Here is a 17,045-nt window from a genome sequence, read left to right on the forward strand (position 1 = left end):
GTTGTTGTCAGCACAAACCATTTTGTTTGAATTCTTGTGGAAGCCAAAATCTGCCACCATATAATTAAAAGAGATCAGTTATTGATAAAATGAAATAAATTTTGTTCATGGGAGTTTATCTTAGAGGATGTGATTGTTCATGGGAGTTTATCTTAGAGGATGTGATTGTTCATGGGAGTTTATCTTAGAGGATGTGATTGTTCATGGGAGTTTATCTTAGAGGATGTGATATTCTTTTAACTCTTGTATCGGATCAACATCTGTTTATGCCAAGATTTTTTGTATGTAGACCGTAGGTGTCTGTGACTTGTTGGCAATGAATTCTAACAATAAACAGACAGCATATGCTCCACTTGTTTTAAAGTAATATATTCAATACAAGTTAAATGTACATACAAAAATTCTTTACTCTGTGGAAATCACAGTTGTATATCAAACTATAAATAATTCTATTTTTTTGTCAAAAATCTATTTAGTCTTAATAAATTACTTTAGAATGTAATTGATGAAATTAATTATTTTTATCTGTTTTTATCAATGAATTATATACTTACATTACTCTGTGTGTTACCACAATTATATCTTGAACTTTAATTACTTTTTTCCTCTTTGTAAAAGTCCACACAGATGGGTTCATTTACTTTAGAACACCCTTTGAAAAGACAAAATATTTTCCTTATTTTTACTACACTGTGAAACTCACTTTAAAATATCACCTGTTACAGCTAATCAGTGATATGCCAGCTAACTTCAAGTTTTCTTTCTATAACTAATTTTCTAACTGAACTGCACCTTTTTCTTCACTTTTCATTACTTAACTTGACTTGCACTTGTTTTGCCACCTATATTTATAAGTTGTCCATCTGAGGCCCCGAAGTTTGTCTAAACTACATGAGAAGAACTGTAAGATAATGAGACTTGAGTAACATGAGATACAACAGTATTAACACAGCCTAGCCAAGGATGTGTTGAAAACTAAACAATAATTAAATATTAAGTCACAAAATAAACTAAATACTGACACCTACACTAAATAGTCTTGTATATCTAACAGATCTTTCACTTTAATAATGATCTGTCTTCATTTTTAGGCTTAACTTTTCAAACTGAGATGTTTATTTAAATGTGACAAATAATTCTTATACTCCTCATTTTAATTAATTTCTCAGCCCTCCTGTATCTGACAATAATTAAAACTATATACTTGTTCCACAGATAACTAAGTAACTAATATATATGTAAAGACAGCTCGTTTGGGTTGAGAAAATATTTTACATAGAGGAGCAAACAATGTTTCGACCTTCTTCGGTCATCATCAAGTTTACAAAGAAAGAAAGAGGTAACTGACCAGAAGCTGACCACATAAAAAAACTCAAAATTAAAGAAGCCTTACTTGTACAAAAGCTTAGGCCCAAAATAAACCAATACAAAGGAACACCTTTATACCTATATTAAAAATGATATAATAAAATAAATAATATAATTTATATATTCAAACATCTAAGCATGTCCTCTACATTTCAACACTCAGTTACACAACCCCTTTCAAACATGTGGTCAGTTTCCAGTCAGTTACCTCTTTCTTTCTTTGTGAACCTGACGATGACCAAAGAAGGTTGAAACATTGTTTGCTCCTCTACGTAAAATATTTTCTCAACCCAAACGAGCCATTTTTACATATGAATTTGTCTCTACAAGTGGATTTTCTCGACATCACTGATAAGTAACTAATACAACAGTGACATTTATCATGGCTGAAGCTTGATTCCAGTGCACATGTCTGATCTGTGGCTGATTCCATTCACTTTACACACATTTGATCTGGAGTTGATCCCATTCACTTTAGACATTCTGATGTGGAGCTGATCCCATTCACTTTAGACATATCTGATGTGGAGCTGATCCCATTCACTTTAGACATGTCTGATGTGGAGCTGATCCCATTCACTTTAGACATATCTGATGTGGAGCTGATCCCATTCACTTTAGACATGTCTGATGTGGAGCTGATCCCATTCACTTTAGACATATCTGATGTGGAGCTGATCCCATTCACTTTACACACATTTGATATGAAGTTGATCCCATTCACTTTAGACATGTCTGATGTGGAGCTGATCCCATTCACTTTAGACATATCTGATGTGGAGCTGATCCCATTCACTTTACACACATTTGATATGGAGTTGATCCCATTCACTTTAGACATGTCTGATGTGGAGCTGATCCCATTCACTTTAGACATATCTGATGTGGAGCTGATCCAATTCACTTTAGACATATCTGATGTGGAGCTGATCCCATTCACTTTACACGTGTCTGATGTGGAGCTGATCCCATTCACTTTAGACATATCTGATGTGGAGCTGATCCCATTCACTTTAGACATATCTGATGTGGAGCTGATCCCATTCACTTTACATGTGTCTGATGTGGAGCTGATCCCATTCACTTTAGACATATCTGATGTGGAGCTGATCCCATTCACTTTAGACATATCTGATGTGGAGCTGATCCCATTCACTTTAGACATATCTGATGTGGAGCTGATCCCATTCACTTTAGACATATCTGATGTGGAGCTGATCCCATTCAGTTTAGATATGTCTGATGTGGAGCTGATCCCATTCACTTTACATGTGTCTGATCAGAGGCTTATCCCATTCTCTTTACAGATAAGTGAAGTGTAGTTGTTACATTTTCTTGACACCTGTTTGACCTGAGGTTTCTCCCATTCTCTTTACACATTATTCCTTCCCATATCAATATGTAACCTTTGCCAAGTTCATCATCCACATCTACACATTTCCAATAAGACTAATTACATCAAGTACTCAATTACTGATGTATCCACATTTGTTATACAGGGTGTTCGGAAAGTCACTGTGCAGTTTTGTCTGTTAATAAATATATAAGTGCACAGTGACTTTCTGAACACCCTGTATAACAAATGTGGAAACATCAATGATTTATTAACCAGTGTCTATTTATTGCTATTTTTGAAATGTTGGTTACTTAACCAGTGTCTATTACATGCAGACTTAGTTATGTTTTCTGTTCACGTCTTCTGGTTGATTTTTATTGCTATTTTTGAAATGTTGGTTACTTAACCAGTGTCTATTACATGCAGACTTAGTGTCGTTTTCTGTTCAAGCGTTCTATCCAAATATTTCTTTACTGCAACAACATAGAACTTTAAACGTTGAAATATTTTAGACTATCTTAAATAATTCAAGTAATAAAGAGTTTGAAAATCTAAAATGGTGTAGGGATGATACAGCTATACATAGATCATTCCTACATGACTTTCAATAGTGAAATTTAATGTTACACTGTGAAATGTAGGCATGACTTTATGATTACTACAGTTGGAAGTTATATATATTCCTGACTATTGGTATGCAGTTTGTTTATTGTAATATCATGGTCATTACAAGATAGGTATAAATATAGAGTAACTAAAACTTGTGTACAAGAAAACCAAAGTCGAAACATGTCTTGATAATTACAGACTCTCAGAGTTGAGTCAAACTGATCAACCTATTAATCATTTTGTACTCATGCGTTTTACAGTGTAACGTAATGTAGCAGTTGTCTCCCTAAAAAAACACCTGTTGTATAGTATGCACTTCAAGGGGTGGTTATAATATTCATTACATTAAAAATGTGATTTATTTTAAAAATGACTACTGGTTATTATGACTAAGTGGTGAGATTGTGACCTGCTCAGAAACATAAAGTAGGTTTCGGTTCAAACCTAAATAAAATGATAAATTGTAAAGTTATCTCGGCAGAAATAACAAGAAAACTGAACAATATGGTGGGTTTGGTCACTTTTTGGTTTGGTATCTAAGTGATAGTTTCCTGCTTTATTTTGGGGTTTGTTGTATAGAGAAACAAATAACAATCATGTTTTAAAGTATCTGTTATTGTTATATTATACTTATTGAATAGATGTGCCATCTCTACATATAAAGTGTATCAACTTTATGATAATAAAAGACATTTATTATAAAATGTTCAAAAATCACTGTATGGTCCATGTTACTGAATCCTTGGATTGAGAGATAGTAGTGCACTTGAACAGGATTAACAGAAACACAAGGATACAAAACAGAAAATGTTTAATATGCAACTCGAATTTTTACAACATGTTTTTTTTTAACAACAACTTAAAGATGTTTGATCCTAAACACAAATTACTTCGGTATGCTGGTGTAAGGCAGAATTTACTAATAACACTGTTCTGTTGCAGATACAAATTGCTCACATTGGATGATTTGAGATATAGAATTTAATTCTTTTAGTCTCAGAATTATTACTGAAATATTAATGTATTTGTTTTCAACAAAGAACTTAAAATTTGAACATTTTGCTTCTAGGAATTAAAGAAAGTTTATATTTTCAGAATAAAAGGTACAAATTATTCCAATGCTTTATCTTTGTCTTATTTACTAGTTAGTGACTTCATTTTTCCCCAATCATATTTATTTCACAAACAATAGCTAGAGCAGTCCTCATACTTATTATTTAAATTACTTCTTTTCTTCCCTAATAATCTAGATTTCACAAACAATAGCTAGAGCAGTCATCATACTTATTATTTAAATTACTTCTTTTCTTCCCTAATAATCTAGATTTCACAAACAATAGCTAGAGCAGTCCTCATACTTATTATTTAAATTACTTCTTTTCTTCCCTAATAATCTAGATTTCACAAACAATAGCTAGAGCAGTCCTCATACTTATTATTTAAAAGACTTCTTTTCTTCCCTAATAATCTAGATTTCACAAACAATAGCTAGAGCAGTCATCATACTTATTATTTAAATTACTTCTTTTCTTCCCTAATAATCTAGATTTCACAAACAATAGCTAGAGCAGTCATCATACTTATTATTTAAATTACTTCTTTTCTTCCCTAATAATCTAGATTTCACAAACAATAGCTAGAGCAGTCATCATACTTATTATTTAAATTACTTCTTTTCTTCCCTAATAATCTAGATTTCACAAACAATAGCTAGAGCAGTCATCATACTTATTATTTAAATTACTTCTTTTCTTCCCTAATAATCTAGATTTCACAAACAATAGCTAGAGCAGTCATCATACTTATTATTTAAATTACTTCTTTTCTTCCCTAATAATCTAGATTTCACAAACAATAGCTAGAGCAGTCATCATACTTATTATTTAAATTACTTCTTTTCTTCCCTAATAATCTAGATTTCACAAACAATAGCTAGAGCAGTCATCATACTTATTATTTAAATTACTTCTTTTCTTCCCTAATAATCTAGATTTCACAAACAATAGCTAGAGCAGTCATCATACTTATTATTTAAATTACTTCTTTTCTTCCCTAATAATCTAGATTTCACAAACAATAGCTAGAGCAGTCATCATACTTATTATTTAAATTACTTCTTTTCTTCCCTAATAATCTAGATTTCACAAACAATAGCTAGAGCAGTCATCATACTTATTATTTAAATTACTTCTTTTCTTCCCTAATAATCTAGATTTCACAAACAATAGCTAGAGCAGTCATCATACTTATTATTTAAATTACTTCTTTTCTTCCCTAATAATCTAGATTTCACAAACAATAGCTAGAGCAGTCATCATACTTATTATTTAAATTACTTCTTTTCTTCCCTAATAATCTAGATTTCACAAACAATAGCTAGAGCAGTCATCATACTTATTATTTAAATTACTTCTTTTCTTCCCTAATAATCTAGATTTCACAAACAATAGCTAGAGCAGTCCTCATACTTATTATTTAAATTACTTCTTTTCTTCCCTAATAATCTAGATTTCACAAACAATAGCTAGAGCAGTCCTCATACTTATTATTTAAATTACTTCTTTTCTTCCCTAATAATCTAGATTTCACAAACAATAGCTAGAGCAGTCCTCATACTTATTATTTAAATTACTTCTTTTCTTCCCTAATAATCTAGATTTCACAAACAATAGCTAGAGCAGTCCTCATACTTATTATTTAAATTACTTCTTTTCTTCCCTAATAATCTAGATTTCACAAACAATAGCTAGAGCAGTCATCATACTTATTATTTAAATTACTTCTTTTCTTCCCTAATAATCTAGATTTCACAAACAATAGCTAGAGCAGTCCTCATACTTATTATTTAAATTACTTCTTTTCTTCCCTAATAATCTAGATTTCACAAACAATAGCTAGAGCAGTCCTCATACTTATTATTTAAATTACTTCTTTTCTTCCCTAATAATCTAGATTTCACAAACAATAGCTAGAGCAGTCCTCATACTTATTATTTAAATTACTTCTTTTCTTCCCTAATAATCTAGATTTCACAAACAATAGCTAGAGCAGTCCTCATACTTATTATTTAAATTACTTCTTTTCTTCCCTAATAATCTAGATTTCACAAACAATAGCTAGAGCAGTCCTCATACTTATTATTTAAATTACTTCTTTTCTTCCCTAATAATCTAGATTTCACAAACAATAGCTAGAGCAGTCCTCATACTTATTATTTAAATTACTTCTTTTCTTCCCTAATAATCTAGATTTCACAAACAATAGCTAGAGCAGTCCTCATACTTATTATTTAAATTACTTCTTTTCTTCCCTAATAATCTAGATTTCACAAACAATAGCTAGAGCAGTCCTCATACTTATTATTTAAATTACTTCTTTTCTTCCCTAATAATCTAGATTTCACAAACAATAGCTAGAGCAGTCCTCATACTTATTATTTAAATTACTTCTTTTCTTCCCTAATAATCTAGATTTCACAAACAATAGCTAGAGCAGTCCTCATACTTATTATTTAAATTACTTCTTTTCTTCCCTAATAATCTAGATTTCACAAACAATAGCTAGAGCAGTCCTCATACTTATTATTTAAATTACTTCTTTTCTTCCCTAATAATCTAGATTTCACAAACAATAGCTAGAGCAGTCCTCATACTTATTATTTAAATTACTTCTTTTCTTCCCTAATAATCTAGATTTCACAAACAATAGCTAGAGCAGTCCTCATACTTATTATTTAAATTACTTCTTTTCTTCCCTAATAATCTAGATTTCACAAACAATAGCTAGAGCAGTCCTCATACTTATTATTTAAATTACTTCTTTTCTTCCCTAATAATCTAGATTTCACAAACAATAGCTAGAGCAGTCCTCATACTTATTATTTAAATTACTTCTTTTCTTCCCTAATAATCTAGATTTCACAAACAATAGCTAGAGCAGTCCTCATACTTATTATTTAAAAGACTTCTTTTCTTCCCTAATAATCTAGATTTCACAAACAATAGCTAGAGCAGTCCTCATACTTATTAGATTTCACAAACAATAGCTAGAGCAGTCCTCATCTTATTATTTTTCTTTTCTTCCTAATAATCTAGATTTCACAAACAATAGCTAGAGCAGTCCTCATACTTATTATTTAAATTACTTCTTTTCTTCCCTAATAATCTAGATTTCACAAACAATAGCTAGAGCAGTCCTCATACTTATTATTTAAATTACTTCTTTTCTTCCCTAATAATCTAGATTTCACAAACAATAGCTAGAGCAGTCCTCATACTTATTATTTAAATTACTTCTTTTCTTCCCTAATAATCTAGATTTCACAAACAATAGCTAGAGCAGTCCTCATACTTATTATTTAAATTACTTCTTTTCTTCCCTAATAATCTAGATTTCACAAACAATAGCTAGAGCAGTCCTCATACTTATTATTTAAATTACTTCTTTTCTTCCCTAATAATCTAGATTTCACAAACAATAGCTAGAGCAGTCCTCATACTTATTATTTAAATTACTTCTTTTCTTCCCTAATAATCTAGATTTCACAAACAATAGCTAGAGCAGTCCTCATACTTATTATTTAAAAGACTTCTTTTCTTCCCTAATAATCTAGATTTCACAAACAATAGCTAGAGCAGTCCTCATACTTATTATTTAAATTACTTCTTTTCTTCCCTAATAATCTAGATTTCACAAACAATAGCTAGAGCAGTCCTCATACTTATTATTTAAATTACTTCTTTTCTTCCCTAATAATCTAGATTTCACAAACAATAGCTAGAGCAGTCCTCATACTTATTATTTAAAAGACTTCTTTTCTTCCCTAATAATCTAGATTTCACAAACAATAGCTAGAGCAGTCCTCATACTTATTATTTAAAAGACTTCTTTTCTTCCCTAATAATCTAGATTTCACAAACAATAGCTAGAGCAGTCCTCATACTTATTATTTAAAAGACTTCTTTTCTTCCCTAATAATCTAGATTTCACAAACAATAGCTAGAGCAGTCCTCATACTTATTATTTAAATTACTTCTTTTCTTCCCTAATAATCTAGATTTCACAAACAATAGCTAGAGCAGTCCTCATACTTATTATTTAAAAGACTTCTTTTCTTCCCTAATAATCTAGATTTCACAAACAATAGCTAGAGCAGTCCTCATACTTATTATTTAAAAGACTTCTTTTCTTCCCTAATAATCTAGATTTCACAAACAATAGCTAGAGCAGTCCTCATACTTATTATTTAAAAGACTTCTTTTCTTCCCTAATAATCTAGATTTCACAAACAATAGCTAGAGCAGTCCTCATACTTATTATTTAAAAGACTTCTTTTCTTCCCTAATAATCTAGATTTCACAAACAATAGCTAGAGCAGTCCTCATACTTATTATTTAAAAGACTTCTTTTCTTCCCTAATAATCTAGATTTCACAAACAATAGCTAGAGCAGTCCTCATACTTATTATTTAAAAGACTTCTTTTCTTCCCTAATAATCTAGATTTCACAAACAATAGCTAGAGCAGTCCTCATACTTATTATTTAAATACTAATAATCTAGATTTCACAAACAATAGACTTCTTTTCTTCCCTAATAATCTAGATTTCACAAACAATAGCTAGAGCAGTCCTCATACTTATTATTTAAATTACTTCTTTTCTTCCCTAATAATCTAGATTTCACAAACAATAGCTAGAGCAGTCCTCATACTTATTATTTAAATTACTTCTTTTCTTCCCTAATAATCTAGATTTCACAAACAATAGCTAGAGCAGTCCTCATACTTATTATTTAAATTACTTCTTTTCTTCCCTAATAATCTAGATTTCACAAACAATAGCTAGAGCAGTCCTCATACTTATTATTTAAATTACTTCTTTTCTTCCCTAATAATCTAGATTTCACAAACAATAGCTAGAGCAGTCCTCATACTTATTATTTAAATTACTTCTTTTCTTCCCTAATAATCTAGATTTCACAAACAATAGCTAGAGCAGTCCTCATACTTATTATTTAAAAGACTTCTTTTCTTCCCTAATAATCTAGATTTCACAAACAATAGCTAGAGCAGTCCTCATACTTATTATTTAAATTACTTCTTTTCTTCCCTAATAATCTAGATTTCACAAACAATAGCTAGAGCAGTCCTCATACTTATTATTTAAATTACTTCTTTTCTTCCCTAATAATCTAGATTTCACAAACAATAGCTAGAGCAGTCCTCATACTTATTATTTAAATTACTTCTTTTCTTCCCTAATAATCTAGATTTCACAAACAATAGCTAGAGCAGTCCTCATACTTATTATTTAAATTACTTCTTTTCTTCCCTAATAATCTAGATTTCACAAACAATAGCTAGAGCAGTCCTCATACTTATTATTTAAATTACTTCTTTTCTTCCCTAATAATCTAGATTTCACAAACAATAGCTAGAGCAGTCCTCATACTTATTATTTAAAAGACTTCTTTTCTTCCCTAATAATCTAGATTTCACAAACAATAGCTAGAGCAGTCCTCATACTTATTATTTAAAAGACTTCTTTTCTTCCCTAATAATCTAGATTTCACAAACAATAGCTAGAGCAGTCCTCATACTTATTATTTAAATTACTTCTTTTCTTCCCTAATAATCTAGATTTCACAAACAATAGCTAGAGCAGTCCTCATACTTATTATTTAAATTACTTCTTTTCTTCCCTAATAATCTAGATTTCACAAACAATAGCTAGAGCAGTCCTCATACTTATTATTTAAATTACTTCTTTTCTTCCCTAATAATCTAGATTTCACAAACAATAGCTAGAGCAGTCCTCATACTTATTATTTAAATTACTTCTTTTCTTCCCTAATAATCTAGATTTCACAAACAATAGCTAGAGCAGTCCTCATACTTATTATTTAAATTACTTCTTTTCTTCCCTAATAATCTAGATTTCACAAACAATAGCTAGAGCAGTCCTCATACTTATTATTTAAATTACTTCTTTTCTTCCCTAATAATCTAGATTTCACAAACAATAGCTAGAGCAGTCCTCATACTTATTATTTAAATTACTTCTTTTCTTCCCTAATAATCTAGATTTCACAAACAATAGCTAGAGCAGTCCTCATACTTATTATTTAAATTACTTCTTTTCTTCCCTAATAATCTAGATTTCACAAACAATAGCTAGAGCAGTCCTCATACTTATTATTTAAATTACTTCTTTTCTTCCCTAATAATCTAGATTTCACAAACAATAGCTAGAGCAGTCCTCATACTTATTATTTAAAAGACTTCTTTTCTTCCCTAATAATCTAGATTTCACAAACAATAGCTAGAGCAGTCCTCATACTTATTATTTAAAAGACTTCTTTTCTTCCCTAATAATCTAGATTTCACAAACAATAGCTAGAGCAGTCCTCATACTTATTATTTCACAAACAATAAAGACTTCTTTTCTTTTCCCTAATAATCTAGATTTCACAAACAATAGCTAGAGCAGTCCTCATACTTATTATTTAAAAGACTTCTTTTCTTCCCTAATAATCTAGATTTCACAAACAATAGCTAGAGCAGTCCTCATACTTATTATTTAAAAGACTTCTTTTCTTCCCTAATAATCTAGATTTCACAAACAATAGCTAGAGCAGTCCTCATACTTATTATCCCTTAATCTAGATTTCACAAACAATACTTCTTTTCTTCCCTAATAATCTAGATTTCACAAACAATAGCTAGAGCAGTCCTCATACTTATTATTTAAAAGACTTCTTTTCTTCCCTAATAATCTAGATTTCACAAACAATAGCTAGAGCAGTCCTCATACTTATTATTTAAAAGACTTCTTTTCTTCCCTAATAATCTAGATTTCACAAACAATAGCTAGAGCAGTCCTCATACTTATTATTTAAAAGACTTCTTTTCTTCCCTAATAATCTAGATTTCACAAACAATAGCTAGAGCAGTCCTCATACTTATTATTTAAAAGACTTCTTTTCTTCCCTAATAATCTAGATTTCACAAACAATAGCTAGAGCAGTCCTCATACTTATTATTTAAAGACTTCTTTTCTTCCCTAATAATCTAGATTTCACAAACAATAGCTAGAGCAGTCCTCATACTTATTATTTACCTCTTACTAATAATCTAGATTTCACAAACAATAGCTAGAGCAGTCCTCATACTTAAAAGACTTCTTTTCTTCCCTAATAATCTAGATTTCACAAACAATAGCTAGAGCAGTCCTCATACTTATTATTTAAAAGACTTCTTTTCTTCCCTAATAATCTAGATTTCACAAACAATAGCTAGAGCAGTCCTCATACTTATTATTTAAAAGACTTCTTTTCTTCCCTAATAATCTAGATTTCACAAACAATAGCTAGAGCAGTCCTCATAGTTATTATTTAAAAGACTTCTTTTCTTCCTTAATAAACTAGATTTCACAAACAATAGCTAGAGCAGTCCTCATACTTATTATTATTACTTCTTTTCTTCCCTAATAATCTAGATTTCACAAACAATAGCTAGAGCAGTCCTCATACTTATTATTATTACTTCTTTTCTTCCCTAATAATCTAGATTTCACAAACAATAGCTAGAGCAGTCCTCATACTTATTATTATTACTTCTTTTCTTCCCTAATAATCTAGATTTCACAAACAATAGCTAGAGCAGTCCTCATACTTATTATTTAAAAGACTTCTTTTCTTCCCTAATAATCTAGATTTCACAAACAATAGCTAGAGCAGTCCTCATACTTATTATTTAAAAGACTTCTTTTCTTCCCTAATAATCTAGATTTCACAAACAATAGCTAGAGCAGTCCTCATACTTATTATTTAAAAGACTTCTTTTCTTCCTTAATAATCTAGATTTCACAAACAATAGCTAGAGCAGTCCTCATACTTATTATTATTACTTCTTTTCTTCCCTAATAATCTAGATTTCACAAACAATAGCTAGAGCAGTCCTCATACTTATTATTATTACTTCTTTTCTTCCCTAATAATCTAGATTTCACAAACAATAGCTAGAGCGGTTCTCATACTTATTATTTAAATTACTTCTTTTCTTCCCTAATAATCTAGATTTCACAAACAATAGCTAGAGCAGTCCTCATACTTATTATTATTACTTCTTTTCTTCCCTAATAATCTAGATTTCACAAACAATAGCTAGAGCAGTCCTCATACTTATTATTTAAATTACTTCTTTTCTTCCCTAATAATCTAGATTTCACAAACAATAGCTAGAGCAGTCCTCATACTTATTATTTAAATTACTTCTTTTCTTCCCTAATAATCTAGATTTCACAAACAATAGCTAGAGCAGTCCTCATACTTATTATTATTACTTCTTTTCTTCCCTAATAATCTAGATTTCACAAACAATAGCTAGAGCAGTCCTCATACTTATTATTTAAATTACTTCTTTTCTTCCCTAATAATCTAGATTTCACAAACAATAGCTAGAGCAGTCCTCATACTTATTATTTAAATTACTTCTTTTCTTCCCTAATAATCTAGATTTCACAAACAATAGCTAGAGCAGTCCTCATACTTATTATTATTACTTCTTTTCTTCCCTAATAATCTAGATTTCACAAACAATAGCTAGAGCAGTCCTCATACTTATTATTTAAATTACTTCTTTTCTTCCCTAATAATCTAGATTTCACAAACAATAGCTAGAGCAGTCCTCATACTTATTATTTAAATTACTTCTTTTCTTCCCTAATAATCTAGATTTCACAAACAATAGCTAGAGCAGTCCTCATACTTATTATTATTACTTCTTTTCTTCCCCAATAATCTAGATTTCACAAACAATAGCTAGAGCAGTCCTCATACTTATTATTTAAATTACTTCTTTTCTTCCCTAATAATCTAGATTTCACAAACAATAGCTAGAGCAGTCCTCATACTTATTATTTAAATTACTTCTTTTTTTCCCTAATAATCTAGATTTCACAAACAATAGCTAGAGCAGTCCTCATACTTATTATTATTACTTCTTTTCTTCCCTAATAATCTAGATTTCACAAACAATAGCTAGAGCGGTTCTCATACTTATTATTTAAAAGACTTCTTTTCTTCCCTAATCATGTAGATTCGACAAACAGTAGCTAGGGGGGTCCTCATTCTTATTGCTTAAATTACTTCATTTTTTTCCCCAATCATATTTATTTCACAAACAATAACTGGAGGGGTTCTCATACTTATTATTTAAATGTCTTCTTTTCTTCCCTAATAATCTAGATTTCACAAACAATAGCTAGGGGGGGTCCTCGTTCTCAAGTCGCTGTACCAGCACAAGGAATGATAGAACTGCGTGATGCACTCACCGATCTTTTGGAAGAGTTTGGCATTGAAGACAACGACTTGTGTGGTAATAAGATAAATTTACATTAAGAAATTGAACAAAAATGTAAAATGAGACAAAACTATGAAGTTAGTGTAAAAATAAAAATAAGTTGTTTAATTTATGTCTTCAAGTTAGCCACTAGATTTTTAAATGTTTTATATTATAATGCAGTGATTACTATATAGGATAGGATGTGTGTCAAATACAGTTTATTATCTGTACTTGTAAATCTAGTTACATACAGGGTTGTGTTAGACTATAATACGTTTCACTTGTTTCTTACCTTCATTGAAAGATGATGAACTTAGTCAAATTGTAAATTCACAAGTTGCTCAATTTTAAATCAACTCCGAAGATTTGCTGACTTGGGTACACGAGAAATGTAATAACTCATATTTTTCTCAGATTAATGTGCAGTTATGAAGTTGTTTTTTAAATTGAACTAAGTTACGGTGTTCTCCGCTTTGTTATAATCTGTATGTTCATGTTTTTTTATAAGTACTTCTGTAATGGTTTAGAGAACAACATAATGAATAAGGATCATGGTACTCTTACTTGTGTTAGGAGATATTCTAGTAACTACAATGTCTCAGTTTAATCAGGTTATTAAGTCTCTTGACCTTAAGAATGAACTGGAACCTGTATTACACATTAATTTTGATAGTTAATCAAATACCCCTACTCTATCTTTGTAGGATTCAGAGGGGAGCTACCTGAAGCCCGTCACATGCGTATCAAGAATAAGAATTTTTATTTTGATGTAGGACAAAACAGCAGGGGAATTTATATGCGTGTATCTGAGGTACTGTAACTGTGCAGTCTATGAATACAGTCACTTATTCTCTTTCTAAATTGGTTAACTCTAGTCATATCCATCTTCTCATTTAGTAAGTTTAATAAATTATATGGGTTGGTAAGAGGAATAAGTAATAAATCACTATAAGAGATTACTATAAGAGCTTTTATTATATGACCAGTCGTGTTTCATGTAATGGATGTCAGCTTATGTCATTTAAGAGATTACTTTTATTGTATCACCAGTCGTGTTTCATGTAATGGATGTCAGCTTATGTCAGTTAAGAGATTACTGTTATTGTATGACCAGTCGTGTTTCATGTAATGGATGTCAGCTTATGTCATTTAAGAGATTACTTTTATTGTATGACCAGTCATGTTTCATGTAATGGATGTCAGCTTATGTCATTTAAGAGATTACTGTTATTGTATGACCAGTCGTGTTTCATGTAATGGATGTCAGCTTATGTCATTTAAGAGATTACTTTTATTGTATGACCAGTCGTGTTTCATGTAATGGATGTCAGCTTATGTCATTTAAGAGATTACTTTTATTGTATGACCAGTCGTGTTTCATGTAATGGATGTCAGCTTATGTCATTTAAGAGATTACTTTTATTGTATGACCAGTCATGTTTCATGTAATGGATCTCAGCTTATGTCATTATTTGTTAATTATTTCTTTCATTGCTATATACTAATTAGTTTATATGTAGTGTCATCTTGGAAGTTTTGAAAGGGTCAGAAACCATGATCGAATCTTGTTAGAAAAGCTGATTGCTATCTTCTTGTGTAAGAGGCATAGCGTGTCCTGGTAGTCAACTCACAATCTGAAGGTTGAGTCATCATTATTGAACATCCTAATCATTTCAGCCATGGTGCATTATAATGTTGTGGTCAATTCTGCTGTTTGTTGATAAAAGTGCAGCTGAAGAGTTGATGGTGTTGACTAGCTTGCTTTCCTCTAGTCTCTCACTTCAAAATTAGCAGTGGATAGTGCAACTCTTGTAACTGTGCAAAATTCAAAACATACCAAACATTTCTATAACTATAGACCTTATACTAAATCACTGTATAAGGGAGTTTTGTAGATGGCTTGGTTGTCAGAACAAACAAGATTTGTCATACAGAAAATGCTAACCAAACAAAATACACTTCTTATTAGATAATACTTGTTAAAGAAAAAAATAAAGAGGGCAAACATTAAGAGAGTTACAGATACTATATCTATTATTACTCTATCTTAAAGATCTTACTGAAAACTTCCAAAGAGGTTCAAAAAGCATAGAGTCATATCAGTATGTAGAAGTCTGAAATCACTTGATGGCAAAAACACAGTTTACACCTTCCATTATGAGTGGGACTCCAGTACAATAAATCTAGCGATGGGTCAGTGGTAAGTTTACAGATTTAAAACACTAAGTTCTGGGGTTTTATATCCATTTGTGGACAGAGCACAGATAGCATATTGTGTAGTTTTGTGCTGAAACAAACCAGTGCAGTAGAGTAACTAAGAGACCAATGAAAACAAATCAATACAACAGAGAAACAGAAAAAACCAATGAATTTAGTAAGTTAATACATGTGCAACATTTGGTATTAACCAATTGTTTCAAAGAATGTGGCTGCATAGTAACATGAATACTAAAGCTGTGGAATATGAACCACACAGTGATAAAGTAAGATGTTTACATCTATATAACAACACACTCAGTCATCTTAGCATACAAACCTTCTGTTTCACCACTACTTCATCAAGTTACAATTTTCAGTAAAACTGTTCAACAACATTTTCTAAAGAAGAAATCGAGAGACTATAATGGAAACATAGTTTGAAATTATTTCTAAGGTAAAGTAATGGATTGAGTAAATGAATAGCAAAATTTCAGTAACTGTGCATGACTGTTTCACTTCAATAACTGTGCATGACTGTTTGACTTCAGTAACTGTGCATGACTGTTTCACTTTGATAACTGTGTATGACTGTTTCACTTCAGTAACTGTGTATAACAGTTTGACTTCAGTAACTGTGTATGACTGTTTCACTTCAATAACTGTGTATGACTGTTTGACTTCAGTAACTGTGCATGACTGTTTCACTTCAATAACTGTGTATGACTGTTTGACTTCAGTAACTGTGTATAACTGTTTGACTTCAGTAACTGTGTATGACTGTTTGACTTCACTAACTGTGTATGACTGTTTCACTTCAATAACTGTGCATGACTGTTTGACTTCAGTAACTGTGCATGACTGTTTGACTTCAGTAACTGTGTATGACTGTTTCACTTCAATAACTGTGCATGACTGTTTGACTTCAGTAACTGTGCATAACTGTTTGACTTCAGTAACTGTGCATGACTGTTTCACTTCAATAACTGTGTATGACTGTTTGACTTCAGTAACTGTGTATAACAGTTTGACTTCAGTAACTGTGTATGACTGTTTGACTTCAGTAACTGTGTATAACAGTTTTACTTCAGTAACTGTGCATGACTGTTTGACTTCAGTAACTGTGCATGACTGTTTCACTTCAATAACTGTGTATGACTGTTTGACTTCAGTAACTGTGTATGACTGTTTGA

General features: G+C 30.8%; 1 protein-coding gene across 2 annotated transcripts in view; it reads left to right on the top strand.

Annotated features, from left to right (window-relative positions):
• Positions 1 to 17,045, top strand: part of LOC143232009 (transcriptional regulator protein Pur-beta-like) — an 86,249-nt gene that overhangs the window by 64,666 nt on the left and 4,538 nt on the right. For both annotated transcript variants that reach the window (XM_076466979.1, XM_076466987.1), the window contains exons 5-6: positions 13,560 to 13,689; positions 14,361 to 14,467. In XM_076466979.1, the coding sequence (XP_076323094.1) occupies positions 13,560 to 13,689; positions 14,361 to 14,467 (237 nt within the window). The remainder of the gene's footprint in view (positions 1 to 13,559; positions 13,690 to 14,360; positions 14,468 to 17,045) is intronic.

The sequence above is a fragment of the Tachypleus tridentatus genome, chromosome 1 (assembly GCF_004210375.1).
Source record: "Tachypleus tridentatus isolate NWPU-2018 chromosome 1, ASM421037v1, whole genome shotgun sequence".
In the NCBI taxonomy this organism is placed as follows: Eukaryota; Metazoa; Arthropoda; class Merostomata; order Xiphosura; family Limulidae; genus Tachypleus; species Tachypleus tridentatus.